The 18,549-nt window shown below is 47.3% G+C and overlaps 1 protein-coding gene across 1 annotated transcript in view; it reads left to right on the plus strand.

Annotated features, from left to right (window-relative positions):
• LOC149339435 (atrial natriuretic peptide receptor 2-like) overlaps positions 1-18,549 on the plus strand; it is a 169,547-nt gene that overhangs the window by 81,388 nt on the left and 69,610 nt on the right. Inside the window, exon 4 of the mRNA XM_089548223.1 lies at positions 10,294-10,417. Within this exon, the coding sequence (XP_089404349.1) occupies positions 10,294-10,417 (124 nt within the window). The remainder of the gene's footprint in view (positions 1-10,293; positions 10,418-18,549) is intronic.

Raw genomic sequence — 18,549 nt, forward strand, 5'->3', positions numbered from 1 at the left:
CCGTGAGAGAACAAAAGTTCGCAAATCTGCCATGGTGCGTCGCTAGTTAACCTACATGCTCTCTCCCTCTCGCTGCACTTGCGGAGCAGGCAGGAAGGCTGGCTAATGGGAAAGAGAGAAAAAGGGTAATGAGCAAGGGCTTGATTTGCCGAAACCGTCTGATATGTCCTGTAGTGAAGCCAAGGAAGTGTTGACGAGAACTTTGAACATGGGGAAAGTTGTCTTGCAAATTATGCTGGGTCGAAAACAGCCAAGGGTACACGTACGTCAAAACACCGATCACTTACTGCCTGCAACGACTGCACTTTCTGCAGGAACAAAAGTGTTCAGTACAGAGCCGTGGCACTCGCTTAGCCGTATACAACCCGTGCGGTCTGCCTAAAGGTGAATCGTTTAGCAACTTTCCCGTGGCAGGCTTTCCCCCGTCGCTTAGCAGTATGAAACGTGTTCCTTCTATGCTACCATGAAACCTATCCAACGCAGCTCTCGATCCAAACCGTTACGTAACCATTTACTTCCAGCGCTTCGAATAATTTTTTTTTTTAGAAACTTGTTTAGCGAAGTTTGATTAGTTTTGAGGAGCCACATACTCGCACAGAGCTGATGGCCTCTTTCGCCTGCGTTGCCAGCCCTAGAACTTTACAGTGCCCTCTGCTGTGATTTTCTGTAATGTTTGGAAGTTGAAGCATTCGTTTTGCGGTGCTCTGATTTATGGCTAGAAGCTCAGCCATGCCATCGCTGGAATTCTCCTTGGGTAAACTTTGTTCCCTGCCCCGCCCTTCGCATTTCAAAGACATGTTCGCCGTTAAGTTTCCCAAACCCAGTAGGCAGCTTTGTATAGCGTCATTCGCATTCATCAACTCAACGCTGTTAGGCATGCCGGGTTTGCTAACGACTTCAGGACCCTTTCTTCGGTGCATTTCACTCCAGTACAGGGCAGAGTATGACATGCTTCGGTACAGAGACATACACTCGTTTCGAGACGAAGAAAAACAAACGCATTGGAATACAACATGGAGGGTTTCGCAACGATGACAGGCTTTCCGGCTGCGCGTTCATAATTCTAGAGCTTTCGAAATATTCCACTCCTGCCGAATCTAGCGGCTCCGACCAATCGTCTCTCTTTAATGCACGGCATGTGGGGTCGGGAACTTTCCAAGTTTACGTTTACTCAAAAAAAGGGGAATCTGTGTGTGTGTGTGTGTGTGTGTGTGTGTGTGTGTGTGTGTGTGTGTGTGTGTGTGTGTGTGTGTGTGTGTGTGTGTGTGTGTGTGTGTGTGTGTGTGTGTGTGTGTGTGTGTGTGTGTGTGTGTGTGTGTGTGTGTGTGTGTGTGTGTGTGTGTGTGTGTGTGTGTGTGTGTGTGTGTGTGTGCGTGCGTGCGTGCGTGTGAGAGAGTGTGCGTGTGTGTGTGCGCGCGTACGTGCGTGCGTGCGTGCGTGCGTGCGAAAGAGAGCCGATGCTGGTAGGTAAATGAGGGACTGTTTGTGGGGCTACCTGTCTCCTACTTTCTAATCAATCATTTTCCTCGTAACAATGATTGCACTACTATGTTCCCGTTGATGAACACCATGAACAAAAATAATACAGTCGCTGTAACCAAGGAAAACAAAGGGTAATATGTGTTGCTTTTATTTCTGATGTTCATCAACGGGAACTTACTATAGTGCAGTCATTTTTACCTGAAAAATAACTGGTTACAAAGTGGGAGAAAAGTAACCACACAATTTCCGGTGAGATTTTCAGAGGAGTCTTGCGTATGCGGGTTCACCTTCGCCGAGATCAAGTCACTTAGCGAGCATTAACCAGCACCGTGTCTGCACTCGGCATATGCTGCTGAGCCTGCGAAAAAAAAAAAAGAAAGAGGATTGAAGGCTCAAGCGTGGAGACAACGCGCGGCGTACACTACTGCTTTCCTTTCTCTCTGATGTGTTGCCGCGGGCCTGTCGCCGACAGCTCAGCGTTGCGGCCTCTGCAGCGCCGTCTCCTCTCATCCTAACTGCCGCCGCTTTTTGCTGCCGCCAGCGCCGCTTTACTGCCGCCGCACGTGGCTTTGACTAACTGCGCCGCGTTGCGGGCGATTTTTCTCCGCCGGCGTAGCGAGAGAAGAAAGCGGGCACTCCAACGCGGAAGACAAATCCTGATTACGAGTTCCGAGCAGAGATTGTTGGGACAAAAATCCATTCTGCTCCTTCCGGGCACGCCGCAACGACTTGCGCGGAATCGCACGCGCGCACACTCACGTAGTTTCACTCACGCGCGCTCATGGAGAGAGTTGCAAACTACCCCGGAAGCGGTGCTCGCACAATTCTGCGCGCAAATCATATTTGTCGCTGCTCCTCCCGGAATGTTTGTTTTTTTTTTTCTTTTCACTGTTCACCTGCGTTCGCTTGCATCGTTCTTGCGACCGATGTTGTACTTCGTTCATTGAAAGCGTATCTATAACTTAGCTTGTAGTGTAGTGGAACAAAAGATGTTTATATCGCACTACGACATCGTGACGCTGTGATTTGGCGGTGCAGACAGCGATCCCACAACACACGTTTCTTTACTGGAAGGAATGGAGATGGCAGCCATGTTTCTTTTTCGAGTAATGAAACCCAAAGAAATAATTAGAGCAAGGAAATTCGCTCGGCGGATCAGACGGATCTCCAGCAAAAAACGAGGCATGAAAGAGAAAGATCTATGTCGACTTGTGCAGGCTTTCGTGCTGAGCAGGATCGTCTACTCCCTCCCTTACCTGCAACTGCAGCTGGCGGAAAGAAACAAGGTCGAAGCTACAATCCGGCAGGCCTACAAGGCGGCCCTTGGGCTCCCGCACAGTACGTCCACGGAGAGGTTGCTGGCCCTTGGGGTTCACAACACTCTCTCGGAGTTGTGCGAGGCGCACCTCGTTTCACAGCTCGGACGACTCACTCGTACGAGCGCGGGAAGGGCCCTCCTATACAGACTAAAGATGTGCGAACAGCTCCCAGAGAGAGACTCGAAAACGCAGTTACCCACGCACATCAAGAAAGCTCTTTTGATCAAACCCCTACCCAAGAACATGCACCCCACGCACCACGAAGGCCGACGAACAGCGAGGGCTCGCGCACTACACACCAAATACAGCCGACACGACAACGTGGCGTACGTGGACGCAGCGGAATACCGACAAACCCCGAGAAAAGCGTTTGCAGTGGTCGCGGTGAACGGGAACGGCGCCCCGTTGGCGGCCGCGTCGTTAGAAACCACCTCCTCCGAGACGGCGGAGGAAGCGGCAATAGCCTTAGCTATAGCGAACACGCGTGCTGATATTATATTCAGCGACTGCAAAACAGCCATTCGCAATTTCGCGAGGGGCCGTATCACATCTACCTCACTCCGCATCCTTCAAAACACCCGCCTTCCGATTAGAGAAGTTGAATTGATCTGGGTCCCGGCTCACGCGCAAGCCCGAGGTTTCGTCGACCGGGCAGTGAGCGCGCCCTCCGACCCGAATTTCACGAGGGACGGGTTAATCTCATTTCATGACATCACCCATCACTTTAGGCTGGAGAGGCGCGCATATCCCCCTCCCCACAAAACGTTATCAAAAGCGCAGGAAGTCACCTGGCGCCGTCTTCAAACACGCTCCCTTCTCAATCCGGCTCTGCTTGCCCTCATGTACCCTGGCCAGTACGATCCAAACTGCCATAAATGTGGTGAAAGGGCCACCTACGACCACATTCTGTGGAATTGCGCAGATGATCCGCCTCCGGCGGAGTTGATACAGCTCCCTTCTCCCGAGTGGTGGGAGGCCGTGCTGGTCAGCTCGGACCCCAAGATCCAAGTGCGGGCAATCGAGCGGGCCAACGAGGTCGCCGCTAGCCATGGGCTAGCGGCCATCTAGTACGTGCCTCCGCAACCTGCTCTCGACGCAATAAATGTTTTACAATCCAATCGCTCGGCTCCTGTTTGATAATTTCATGTGTGAACGTTCTTAGCGATTGTGATCTTCTGAAGTCGCATTTTTGAAAATATGAGGCAGGTGGAATAAAGTTAAACACATCTGAAGTAAAGCTCCCCCCCCCCCCCCCCCCCCCGTTTTTTCGCTCCACAGCATAACAAGGTGTGGAGTCATCGAATAAAAAAGCCACAATCGTGACATGAAAACTCTTGGCACCAGTTTTACAGGTTCCATTATAATATTGGCCGCATACGATCTGGAGTCATTAACGCAGCGCTCCTCTAACTTCATTCTCCTCTCTTTATTTCGCCCCTCAATTTTTTATTCAAGGCTTCACAGATCTATCGCCGACGACAGTCACTTTTTGCGAAGATGGCAGTACTGATGATAACGCATTAAATTTTCAGTTGCTATAGGAAAGGATAGACGTGTGCAGGCGTAGTAGTCAGACTCTCACGACAACGTCGGCCGCGAGTTGAGAGGAGGTGTTCCAGATGAGAAGCCCGGCTTTGCGCAACATTTAGGCGGTCTACTGAAGGTAGTTTCCACACCGGTTACCGAAGCCTGCAGGAAGATATTCACACAGCTACCACTGTAGGGTATCCAAAGTTTCACTTGAAGGGGTTGGGGGGTCCCGAATTTCTACAGCGAAGCTGTTAAGGCGACGTTACCCGTTTATGTGGTGTCGTCGTCGTTGCGAAAGACGAGACGCAGAGGATCGCGCTAATTGGTCAAAATGGAGTGATGTAACGTATAACTTAATAACAACGCGCCTCGTTGGTGGATCAGAATGTCGATCGCTGATTGGCCCGAACACAATGACAACACTCGAGAAGACACGGGCTCCTATTCTTCCTCCTCTGAACCCTTTCCTTCCACCGCATATATAACGCAGGTGGACGCACGGATAAGAGACCGTGCATGACCGTGCGTCCCGTCGCACTCGTGACGCACGCGCATACCTTACAGCCCTGTCCCTGCTCGCCCCGTACGCACCCGCTGCCCACCTCCAAACTCCTTAACTGGTTTCTGAACCCGGTTACTCCAACACTCTCAGCAAAGGCACCCCTGCCCAGAGCTACTCCAATTGTCGTCGCCATTTCGCTGCACCCCAGGTGTCGCTAAAATTCGCATAACCACAAAGGTGAAGGTCCGATAAATTTTTAGCGTCACATTTCGTCCATGTGAATCCATCGGTGTTATCTTGCACTTATGCTCTTACTGCACATTTCCGCCCGACAGTGCGATTCGAGCTGTGTTTATGAGATCTATACAAGCATATTTTATAACTTTTTCCATTCTGGGTAAAGGGCAGTTAAATTTGCTCAGTCGCTCGTGGGTTTCTTCGACAGCAGCGTGAAATAAGCATTAATAATTCTTCTTATTGCCGCCACTGTTCTCCGTCGTTGTTGTTATGACCTTGTGAAGCGCTCGGAAAATAGAATTTTTAGGCCCTAAGAGGGCAACGAAGGGCGGTTATTTGAAAGCCTCTCTTATGACTGGAAGTTCGCGCTTCAAAGAGGTTTGCCAGGTCTCCAGCTCAGTTTCCTCACTGCCAGGAAGACCTCCAGGAACAGGGTTGGTTCGTTTTTCTTGGAAATGTCATCGATGAGACAGCATAGGACGGCAGCGAAGGAATTAATTAGTTTTGGTTTATTCGCACTGAATGCTTTACCGGCGAAATCTGGGGAACATTGTCTTAAGCCCGCTTGAATCATGCGAGCATTGAGATGTCGAAAATTTTGCAACCTGGACGTCATCATTGTTTCTGTTTAGCTTACGCCAGTTGTAACATTGCTAAGTTGTTCTCAATTGCGTTTACAGTGCTTTCTGCTCTTAACAGCGACAGAAAGTATGCGTAATACTTCAAATTCGGACAATGAGAACTTTTTTGATGGAAGGGAAGAAAGACAACAACAGGAAAGGGTCACCTAACGGGGCGCCGCTGTGTATAATTCTTTCGCGTTCCTTTTCTATTTTGCGCAGTGGGTGAATTTTCGGCCTATTTTAGGGTGTATTCGGTGCTTCTTCATTTTAATCAAACTGAAAGCATTACTCTAGGGATTAAAATGTAGCTAACAACCGCTCCAACACTTCTGCGCTAATAGAGCAGCTGCCGCAATCTGCAACCAGTCCGTCTCCTCTAATCCTACACTAGCAGCGCTTGACTATTCGATCAGTGTGTGCAAATGAAGAAAAAAAGTAAAGATAAAACTTGCTTCCGCCCGGTATCGAACCGGGGACCTTGCGCGTGTGAGGCGCACGTGATAACCGCTACAGCGCAGAAACAGATTTTTTTTCTTTCATGGTGTTTATTCTGCATGGTTGTGTACAGAAAGGATATATAGATATGTGTGCGTGTGTATACACAAAAAAATGCAATTTACAGAGCACCTAGGTAGGTGCTACGTGGCACAAACTTGATAGAAAACATAACATAACTAAAAGGCCGGTAAGGATATACAGCGCATTAGGAGAGGAAACCAGCCCGGTAAAAAGTCAAATTCTTTGTAAATGTCACATGATTCTTTTGATTGGACTTCATAGCCTTTGGAAATCGTGCATGCAAGATCGCAACGTTGAACCTGTTATTTCGCCCAGAATTCATTTTAGCCGAATGTTACACCACGGAAACAGACATGTAGTTGCTGCCAAGTTGATCGGACACCATCCATTGTGCTTCATTTGACCGAAAACCCTGGTTAATTTCTGCCGTTTCTTTGTTTCTGTACATATGCCAATAACTGGCCATAGCATTTGGCTGCGACTTCTTGTTGTCTAAAATACTTTGTTCTGGTTGCTGCGTTTCTGAACTTGTCATCCTTTGATTTGACAAAGTGAGCAGAACAAGCATTTATTCATTGTTTGCACTGTATTTATTAGTGTGTACCTGCAATCCAGCATGCAAATACACAACTTTCAGACGTCACATCGAAGGTAAGCATGTGCCTTCTGATCTGTGCATTTCACTTGATCATGTTGACAGTAAACTTTCTTACGTTAGCTGCCTCTCTTCGACCTTTAGACGCTACTCTGTTCACTTTGCATCAAAGCTTTAAGCGTTTGTTTTGTGCTTTATGAGCTGGGTATTTTAACTCGAGGGTAGTATATGGCCACTGCTCTCGCATATCTTTGGACAACGCACAACTCTTGAACATTTACCCTCTGCTCGTCCATTCAGAAAACAAGCAGAGGCCTGTTAAATGCAGTAATTACGGGGTGCAGAGCAGGATACGACTGAATTTACGCTATATTTTTGGGTGACGTTGATTTGGGGAGAAGCAATCAAGAAGTGTTAGAAATACCTGCTAGAGCTGCTGATAATAATGAAGCTCCGAAAGAAGCAGCTCGCTTCCAAGTGTTCAGTATAATTGCCTCGCGTCCCTCTACTAGCTCTTGAGTTTGTCATCTTGTCATGTAGTTGTACAACAAATATGTTGATGATAACTGCTTTTCACTTTGTCAAGTGCGTGCGACCAACATCACGTAACGTTTTTGCTGCTTTTCTGGCCTTTCATGTTCAACAGGGACGCGTCCGTAGAGCGGCCTTTTATTTATTTTGCAGCAGTACACTTTGAGGAAATTTTTGAGTGTTATAACAACGCGTACAGCGCGGACTGTTTATATTGAAACAACGAGGCGAAGCGTCACACAGTACACTATGCATGGAGTTTCTACCTAAGTCTTAACACAATTTTCTAAAATCGACTTTTTGTGTTTTGTGTGTTGTGTTGTGTTTTTGTTTTGTGTTAGAGCGCTTTCTGCGCCATAGCTTTATCAGCGGTGTAACACATCAGAATGCAGCCAAGAAGTCCTAACTACAGAAGTAGTTGCTGTTGGTTCATCATAAAATTTTTGAATGGTGCAATGAAACACAGGAAGACACGGGGAGAAGGCGCTCTTTCTGTCTACGTGTCTTCCTGTGTTTGTTCTATTGCGCCATTAAAGTCCTAACTAGCAGGCTGGTTAACTAATATTCAATAACTAACTTTTCAACTATTACTATTAGGCTCCTTAATTGTTGGAAGGCGTGTAGCCCACCTTAAGCGATATCCATATCAGTTTTTAGAATTTCAAAAACGCGGTTATCCTCGGCTCTGCGACCCAACAAATTTTGGCTGCATCGCGCTAAAATACACGCGCTTTCGAGAAGCTTGCAGGCAAAGCAACCTCTCTAGTGCACGTAACTTGTCGAAATAGCCAAAACCTGCTGGGCGACAGCGCAGAGGGTAACCGCATTTTCGAAATCCTAAAAACTGATATGTATATTAATTACGGTGGGCTATACGCCTCTCGATAATTAAAGAGATTAACAGTAATCGTTAAAAACTTGACTATTCACTATTAGTTAAACCAACCTGTTAGTTAGCACACCTTAGCTGTATTCTGATGCACTACACCGCTGACAATGCTATGACGAAAAAAGCGCTCTTATAAATAAAAAAAGCCTATATTTAAAAATTGTGCCAAGTCTTAGGTGAAACATAGTGCATACTACTATTGGTTATTCATAACAATTTTGCACATTGAATAAAATAAACTTGTGAGCATGTCATAAAGGGGCACGCAGTTGAAGAGATGGCTTTAAAGCATGTAAAAACATTGAACTCGTTATTACAACCCAGCTGCTTTAGCAAGCAGGCATTTTCGAACGGTCTTTCATAATGCGTTGCCATGCGCTATCGTATTGTGGTGCGGATTAGCATGGCTGCCAGTGCCGAATTCAACGAGAGAATAAATTTAAACGGCACAACATTGTGGAACTTTAACTGTGAACAAGAAAACTAAATCCTGGGCTAGCTGACTGCCTGTGCTAAGATCAGAGTGTAAGAGTGTTATGACGAAGTTTTAAATTAACATATGGTACAGGACTTGCTAAGGCGCCTTGAAAATGTGTCAAATGGGTGCAGTTGATAATGCAGCACGAAATACTGCATCGTCTGTTTGAATTGCCGTATTTGTGAAAGAGAATTAAAAACCTTCTGAGTGAAGCAGAAATAAGTTATACCAAACAGAACAGTTGTGAGATTAAATGCAAATATTTAAGCACTCGCTCGGCACGGCTGTTATGAATTTGATCATGTTTGTTTTTAGGCTGAACGGAGGGTTTCTATATATCTGTTTAGTGGAAGCGAAAGCAAGGAGTATCTTGGTCATATGCGCCGTAAAAAGGTACTTGCACTGTACCATAGCCTTATGATAAGTTGGAAAAGAGGCATGAATTCGCCTCCTTTTTCGTATAAGCCACCTCGATCTGCAAAAAAATGTTGCTGCTGACTGCCGATAAAACTAACTTTTTAAAAAGTCACAATAGCAGTAAATTTCTGTGAGCGTTTTCGTTTAAAGTATGAGATCGGGAACGTCTGGATTTCGGGAAAAATTGACAATATTTTGTGCTTTTTATGTAAACCATTAAATTCAACAATATAGCCAGAGTAAACATTCTCGAAAGTTTTAATATCTTGGCCCCTTGAACTCCTTCATTAATCCCTTCTTTAACGGCATGGGCCAGGTGCGCACAGTTAGGAGAGACCTTTTCCATGCAGCGGGCATTATCCGTCTTTTGATGATCATGGGAAACTGAAAATGCCGAGTGTTATTGGCTCCCTTTCTATCTGGCTGCAGAACGGGAATCACTGGTTGTTAGCAGCGCCATCTCGGCGGAAGCTTTGGAAGGTTTAGTGATGCTATTCGATTGCGTGAGGGGTCTGGCAGAGTAAAACGCAGTATATCCGGTTTCATTTATTATTACAGTGCTGTACCGCGATGTAATACTGGTTAATGTTCGAGCGCAGTTAATCTGAGAGCAAATTCAGTGTCAGTAGGACTTGCCGCCGAACCGCTGCACGGCTTATGGAGCTAGGTTCATCACCCAACATGTCTGGGAAAAAAAGAAAAAGAATGCATTTGAAGCTGCATACATACTCTGACGACATAAAGCGAAAATTCTTGTTGTTTCTCATCACTTTGTTGCCAGGTTGCTTTACCAACTGAGTTTAAATTCGGCTTCGCACTTTTACAGCAATGTAACACGCGCACTTACTACGCCAGCTTAATCGGCCCATATGAGCAGTCGTCGGTGACGGTCGACGAATTTCTGGCGTATCGCGTCGTCGCTGAATCAGCATCGTCGCTTTTATGAACGGCATTGTCGACGGCAGTTAGAACTCAATAAATTTGCATGATTCAGCATTGGCGACATTTTCAGCGTTTCAAGTTTTGTTTCTTCCGATGATTCAGCCTCTAATTGCAACATGCAAATACGGTTATAATTCTGAATAATTTATGAAATAGAGTTGCGCATTCAAAGCGCGTGCGCACAACATTGAGACGTATTATACCTGATCGACTGCGTGTTCTACCGCAGGCCTGTGGCCAGCCAGCTGATCAAGGGCGACGCTGTGACGGCGGAGTCCTTCGAGAGCGTCACCATCTACTTCAGCGACATTGTGGGCTTCACCAGCCTCTCTGCGCAGAGCACGCCCATGCAGGTAAGCAATGGTAAGGAGTGCTGGACCTATTCGCTGACAGCGATGGTCGTGGTATTTTCATATAGTTTTTCTGATTTTGAAGCGATGGCTTCACTAGTACATGCAAAGCCAAGGTCGCTGTGCTTTCAGTTTTGACCTTGAAGCGAACCAGAGGTCAAACCTTGAAGTGCTTATGGTGTTACTTTTCTGTGCTACCCCATGATACCCAAGGTTAAGGTCGAAAGAGGGTGGCTGTGTGATATGTGACGCCATCGCTTGCGTGACGTGACGTTATCCATGTGACTAATGACGTCATAACTTGTGAATATAAGGAGTGCATAGCGCTGAATAAAGAGATTTACCAAGCTTAACACGTGAAGCTATCGCGTCTTACTAAGTTTTACCGGAGCTAATCCACCAGCAATCTTTCAGCCACCGGAGTACGGGCGTCTTTCATTGGACAACTTCATAAGCGGGTGCAGGCAAACAGCAGCCGCAACTATGGAAAATGAGTTTGCTCGGCCTGGCTCATGGTGGTCGCTGGGTCTATGGGCGATCACGTTGTCATCGACGCCGCCGCTCACTGATCTGCGCGGCAAGCTGTGCTCTAACCTTTCACAGTATTGCGAAGCTCAGTTTAATAATTGTACAGAGTACAAATTAACACATCTGATGTGTCCAAATCAGCACAGAAATGAACGCACCAGAGTTCTGTTGAATCTCGGTCGTTTTTTTTTTTTCATTAAAGAAGTACTTCGAGGGCACGAAGTCCTAGAAAAATAATTATATACGGTGTGAAAAGTCCTACAAGTTATCCTCAAAGGGTCTTTTGAGGTGGCAGATACCATTGAATGGAATTGTAAGGAAAACACGATAGATTAAAAAAGTCGTTGAAAGTCACGCGCGCAGAGCTGCTACCAAAGGCAGCATTACTGAAATAAGGAGTTATGGAACCTATGCTGACGCTGGGACCTTTACGGCGGAATAGCCGAACGCCACTCGGAATCAGAGAATGAAACATTTGGGGGAGATGCTTGCGAGCTCCTAGCAAGGAACTATTGGTGGGTGCAAGAAAAGGACTCCCACTGTTTTCGAAACCCTCTGGGCTTAAGAAGGGAGCGCAATAGTGACCGTGTATCCAGTCCCAAGTTTCGCAAGTTCGTTTTGTTGGAAAACATGTTACGAGGGGAAAACGGGGACGCTTACGCCGAAGCCCCTTGCGATGCAATGCAATGTGGTGGCAGATTAAGTTTCTACAGACGCAAAAGCAGCGCGAATGGCGTCCTACTCTCCGGCTTTGAAATGACCTTAGACCCTTAGGAGGAAATATGCGCAATCCGATCCACCCCAGGTAGGAGTCTGGCTTTCCGGTGTGTCGGGGTTTGCATGCGTCTACTATTGATCATTCGAATGGAGGCAGTCAGCACGATATGTGCTTAACCACACGGAGGGTCGCGCGAAAAATTTGTTCATAAGTCCTGTGAACTCTATATCGTATTGAAATTCAACAAACGCAGATTGTTGAGGTAAGCAAGAGTCCCCCATTTTTTGTGCGTGTGTAAACGGCGCTCCTTCGGCAAAAAGCGGTAATGGCAGCGTATGCACTTGGCATTCGTTCGTTTCGGTATGCCCGTTGCTCTCGGCCATGTTCAGTTTACTCAATTTAAAGGTGAACTGAGGGCAAATTCAAGTTGGCCTGTATTGATGGATTACCGGGCTTTAATTTCAGAGCCCAATCCAATCCAATCGAATCCATCCAATCGCAGAGCGACTGCTTTCATTGAAAGCTGAGCTTCATAAGCTCTGCTTTATAAGCTTTATAAGCTTTATAAGCCTTAAAATAAATCACAAGTGTCGTCCCCCGCGGCCGTTTTCGCAAGCAGACTGCGGTGTGAGGTTTTGCACCGGTGCTGATCTCTGAGGCTAGGCTACTCTACCATTAACTTATCAACCGTTGTCACGGAGTCCATTTCGGTTCTGACGTCAGGAGTTTGAATCGGCAGCGAGAAAATAATTAAATACAATTTTCTTACATATAAATGCGCCTTTTGCTGCCGGGGATACATCAACAGAGCGAGAAAGAGTCGGATAACTTGCTTTTACAGAGAATAAAATTTGGAACGACAGGAAGCGTTTGAGACAACAATCTCGAACATCATAGGAACTGCCGCACGTGACCATAATCTTTCCAGAGCGTTCCGCTCGCGTTTCATGTTACCAAGAGAAAGCGATAAGGCTGCGAGCCAGCGGCGGTAAACAATTGAGGAACAAGAGAAAACAAACATAACACCACTTCGAGGCGATATGAAAAAAGAATGATTTATTTCCTTGCGGTCAGCAATTACTCCGGAAATATAAGCTAGAAACTCACTTATTGTTTTCGTTTTATTTTTTTTCTCAGTAGTTTCATTTTGGGCGCTTGCATTATCCCATTGTGCCTTTTCAAGTTCGATGCAGCAGCTAAAATAATTTGGACACTTGCAGCAAATAAGTGTTTCCTCTGGCACAGCTCGTAGTTATACAGAAATATGATTAAGTTCCCGGCAGGCGCTATGAACGAGAGTGGTATTGCCCTTGAACGGGTGCGATGAATTTCCGAGAAACTCGCCAGAATAATTGTCTTGGACGCCGTGATAGTTAAAAAAGTAGTTTTCCGTACTTGTCGGCATGTACACACGGAATTTTCGCTCCTCGTAAAAGGGATGGCTTTCGAAAGCAGGCCATAAATCGTGCGAGCCATAATTGCTTTGGAAAAGCCCGCGTAATTAATCAGATGGTTCTAACTAGGAACGGCGCAAAGAATTAAAAATAATTGGTTTTTCTTCCAGCCTCCTTCTGCAATGAGGAATCGACGGCAGCGGAATTCCCCGGCCACTTTTTGCGCCCTGATACAGATGTGGCGCGTTAACAGTGTAACACGAGCAGAAAGTATTGGGATTGCCGCGTTTAAAGTTCAATGAATTATACGAAAGGTTCAGTGGGCACTAACTGTACGAAACATGACACCAGAAAATACTATGCTCAAAAAGTTTTTAAGTTCGCTGCGGATTGTCTCTGTAACTTGTTTAACGTTGTTTGATTGGGGAGGGGGGTAACGTTCCGGAGCTGCTCGCGGTCTTTTGAGAAGTCGTAGTGGAAGGGCTCCTGATTATCTTCGACCACATGGGCTTCTTCAACGTGAGCTTACATTACACAGTAGACAGGTCCCACAATTTTGAACTCAGCAGCAAAACGCGATTGCCGCTACGAGTCGCCTCGCGGTCACAAAATGTGCAGTTCATTCTACATACGTGGGGAAATTTTATTAGATAGTTACACTTTATCAGAAAAGACAATAATGACGTGTATTCTGTATGGGCTTGGCCGGAATGCAGTGAAGAAGATAGCTATGACGCTCATTTGACTGATTAGAGTAACTTTTTTTTGGTTGATCAGTTTAATTATTAATCTTATCCTTCATGCGGCAATCACAGTATTGAAGACTTGATTGATCAGGGACTATCCCAGTTTAATGGTCTTGCCAGAGAGCAGTGGACGTCGTCAAGGTATTCGTCGATAAACGCTCTGTGTGGTCTTTGTGAATTCCACAAGAAGCGAAGTACGGGCTGGTTGGTACACGTTTGAAGAATTGGGTAAAACAGCGTATCGGAAGACAAGACAAGAGAAGGACAAACACCAGCGCTGACTAACAACCAAATGGTTTATTGCTACAGGCAAGCAATATGGCTTGCCTGTAGCAATAAACCATTTGGTTGTTAGTCAGCGCTGGTGTTTGTCCTTCTCTTGTCTCGTCTTCCGATACGCTGTTTTACCCAATTCTTTGTGAATATTGCACACACACACAAAAAAAAAAACGGACGCATTATTCTGTAACTGAGCGCTCAGAGAATTCTGGAAGCCCCGATCAGTGCAGTTCGTCCGCGTAGCAGCACCAGTTTACGATGTTGTACCTTAACTACACTACGAGCAGTTGTGAGGGCGGCAGGCAGGTGCTCAACCTACACGGTCCTTGCTTCCGCAGGCAGAGCGTATTTATGATAATGGATTGCCTTGTGAAGACTGCCGCCGTGTCGGCGTGGTGCCTAATAAAGACGGCGACCGACAGCGCTCTAGTCCTCACAGGGACATGAAATCTCGCAAGTGCTTCCTGCCCGCGGAAGCAGTGACACTGCGGCTCGAGCGCTTGTCTGCCACACTCAAAGCATTCATAAGTGGGTAAATTTATCTTTGGTACCCCACCTTTAATATAATTATTTGCTTTTCTCCTTGTGCTTCGCTGAGAACGACATTAGCACCAATTTTTAGCAACGCTGTTTTTGGTCTTGGCGCGCTAACTACAAGCTATTACATGAGCAATTGACGTTTGCATGAGCTTCTGAGAGCTACATGCCAGGTTATAGATGGGTATGAGGAGCAGAAAGTTAGGTGGGTGGATGAGATTGAGAAGTTTGCGGGGATACAGTGGCCGCAACTGGCAAAGGACAGGGTTAATTGGAGAGACATTTGAGAGGCCTTTGCCCTGCAGTGGGTGTAGTCAGGCTGATGATGATGATGAGGAGGAGGAGGAGGAGGAATATCTGTTGCTGCAGCAGCCGGCGTCATCGCTTCGGCAGACGTGGTTGCTGCGACGCGTGCCTATACGTTCAAACTTTCATTTAGCATCTATTTCTATAAACTATATCCTGTGTGTTGCAGCAATGATAGTGGCCCAGTTGGAGCCAGTCAAAAGGCCCGTGAACTTTCCTCCTTCAGTCTTAGAAGCAGTAGAGACTGTAAGCAGCACCACCCAGCAGTGCTGCGGGCTCACGTTGGCGCAAACGACATCAGCGCGCCGCGCTTCCAACACCCGTACTGGCGCCTAAAAGGAGTGGATTCTATGCTAGACTTTCGTCGTGATGCGGACGGACGGACAGATAAAAATCTGCGGGAAAGAGAGGTGAAAAAGTAGCCTTTAAAAGCATTCCTGCATTAACACGTTGTGCAAATTATTTATCTTCAAGTACACTTTTAAGTTTCGTCCAATGTGACGTCTTATTCCGTGACATTTAAGTTCCAAGATCGGACTTTAATAAAATCATTTTTTTTGTGAAAGAAAAGAGTGCGTTTGCAAGGAAAATGAGTCGAAGTGCGCTGTCACTCCTGCTTTAAGCAAAGCTGACTTCAAGTCAAAGACGAAGGAACGCAAATGGAAGTCATAGCTGATGAAACTTCGCCCGACTTTAATCCGGCGCGAAGGTATTACACTGAGACGTATACGACAGGTAAGCCATTTTCGCCACTACCTGACCAGCCTTGAAGAGGCACTCCATTGCCTAATCCCCCACTCTCTCTACCTGTCCTCGGAATCTCTCGATGGATGTACACTTTGTACAAAGAGCATCCGCCACTCTTCCGCGCTTCTTCCAGAAGCCTCTTTTTTCTCTCCTTTCGAAAGCTTACCACGGGTGTGCGTCTGTTCTTACCTCAACAGTTGTTCGCTACCGAGTGCCGTTCCCTTACCTTTTACCGGTTTTTTTTTCCTTTCTCCACCATTACATCTGCCGCACTGCTTCAGCGAACACGACCTGGCCGCCTCCTTGTCCGTCCTCTCCGCTCGAGATTAAGCCTGACGTTTCGAGAAAAAAAAAATAAAACGGCAGAGCAAAAGGAATAACAGCAGCTGCTCCACGTGGTTGTTCCCCGGCCAGACGTCTCAATTCCATCCCGAGACGCTAATGGAATTGCCGTTGGTGCCATGTTACGGCGCGGCTGTGGCCCGCTTCTGCTGCTACTTCCGGCGAATCTGCGCGCTGATCGCTTTCCGGCGAAGAAAAAGATGTATTTCAGCCCTCTCGAATTTCTTTACTACTTGGCTTCTTCTCCCTTTGAGCGCAAATACCGAGAATGGTGGTGCGCTCTCGCCAGCTTATTGGGAACGATTAGGAAACGTCGTGTTATTTTACGTATTTTCATCCTCTTCTTCTGCTCGATTTCCTCGCTGAACGCGCTGGGAAAGGCTTAGTGTACGGATGGAAATCGTGACTTATAGTATGCGCCTGCGTCATGAGCGGCCTCGTAAAAGGGTTTTCTTAAGGCTCCGAGCTTGAGCAGAGCGCAGGCGTTGAAAGCGGCTGCAAAAATATTTCGCAGCACGCAGGAGCAGTAGTTCGTCTTTACCACACTGCTTGACGCGCGCCACAGACAGACAGCAGAAGTTTATGGCACGCGTTTTCAAACTTTTCTTTTTTAATTGTTGCTTTGTCTCGCGACACTCTCACCTGGTGTTGTTACCAGCGCATGAAACACGCACCTCACTCATAGCCTCAGTCATTTGAGGCGACTGGCTGACGTTAAGTTTTCTTTTCCGCCTACCCGCATCCCGTAAACTATTGCTCCCGATAGTTTGTGTGTTAGAGCGTGCAATATAGGCTGACATTCCTTATAGCGTCAGCCGTACACTTACTGCTGAGCAGTGAACTGTCGGAATCCTTCCGCTAGCTTATGCGCCCGTTGACGTCGATCGAATCTTGCGTGTACTGCGTGCGCAAATAAACTCGCAAACAGCGGCGCCTAATGTTTCGCAAGGCGGCGTTTCGCTTCAGAGCAGGTAGCAACGACGGCGGGGAACCTGCGTAGGAAGCATCGGTAATGCGCAGCCTTGCCGGTGCCTGCTACAGATGGGTGCCGCGGCTGCGCGCAGCGCCGATCTATACACACGCGTTCTTAGGAAATCGAACACGCCGAGGTGAATGCATACGCTGCCGGGAACAATTACGCGTGTAGCTGACGTGCACGCGGTGATGTCAGAAGCGCAGTGAAGGCCTCGAAACTTGCGCTGTTGGTGGGGGGGGCGGGGGGGGGGGGGGGGGGGAGACTTTTTCGGCGAATATCTGCACGAAGCCTATAGGTTAGTGCGAGGAAATTGATATGCCTACGTTATTTAGGCCTGATAAAGAAAGATAAAAGTGCCCTCGAGAAACTGGACAAACTTTATGGTGGGCAATCTAAAAAAAATTGGCAGATTCTTAGCTTGGTTAAGCCTAGTGGATTGCGAAAGCAAGCACCCAGATCAAGAGATGTTGAACGCATTCGCCTGGCTGCATAATATGCACGCCGTTTAGCTAAACGTTGTTCCCGCTCTTCATCCGTTTCTTCCGCACGCCGCCGCTTCTTAGCTGCAGCACATCGTTGCAGCTTCATCTTATACACATCATCCGACATATCGTGGAGGATTCGCTGGGACGACTGCGACGAGCCGAATTGGGGGGCCGCTTTTCAACAGCTGGCATGACGTCACGTAGAGCGAGCGCCTCCCCCCACGGCAGCGGTGCGTGGAGGATTCGCTGGGACGATCGCGACGAGCCGAGTTGGGGCCCTACTTTTCCACAGCTGGTATGACGTCACACATAGGTCACGCTAAAGGTCAATGGTGGATTCTCCGGGACGATGGCCAAGAGCGGAAACCTCGAGCAGTATTGCTTTCGCAATAAAAAAAAAATAAGAAAGCAATTAGCGGACGATTACGCCTTTTGGTAAAGCGTTTATTGAGCGCAGCTGGTGCGATACTCGAATCGCAAGGAACTGCATACGAACACGCAGTGCCAAACGGAGGCGGCTCTGGGTTTCGACTTGGGTATAACTTGGGCAGCACGCACAGCATTCTGTCGCCGATGGGCCTTGCCTCGGGCGCTTACAGTGCGCGTTGCTGTGGCACCATCTCTGGGGAGTGATGCATACTATATCGGTGACGTCATCAGCGAGCACACGACGGCGCGCACTACTCTTTTCTACTCTTCACGCTGCTGCCGTTCCCTCCTTTCTGGCTTTCATCCTCTCTCTCTCTTGGCTATCGCCGTCTTTCCTCCTCCGCTGCGCTCCGTGGTCGGTTACGCCGAGGCCGAGGCACGCTGCTTAACGCAGCAAAGTTCTGGGGTCGATAAGTGCGTCTTTCACTTTGACTTAAAGGTGCACTGAAGAGGAATCTGAACTTGTCTTTTTGCCGCGGGAATTCGATCTACACGTTCCTAGCATTCTTAGAAACTGCGACTTATTGCCCTGTATGGCCGATTTACCAAATTAAATCGAATTAACGGCCGGCTCCCGCCCTTTTTTTTGAATTCTGCCTCCTACGGTGGGCGGAGTCGACCAACGCGTGGAGTGCCTTTCACCCAGTC

Source organism: Amblyomma mixtum, chromosome 6, assembly GCF_055824585.1.
Source record: "Amblyomma mixtum isolate Tamu chromosome 6, ASM5582458v1, whole genome shotgun sequence".
Classification (NCBI taxonomy): Eukaryota; Metazoa; Arthropoda; class Arachnida; order Ixodida; family Ixodidae; genus Amblyomma; species Amblyomma mixtum.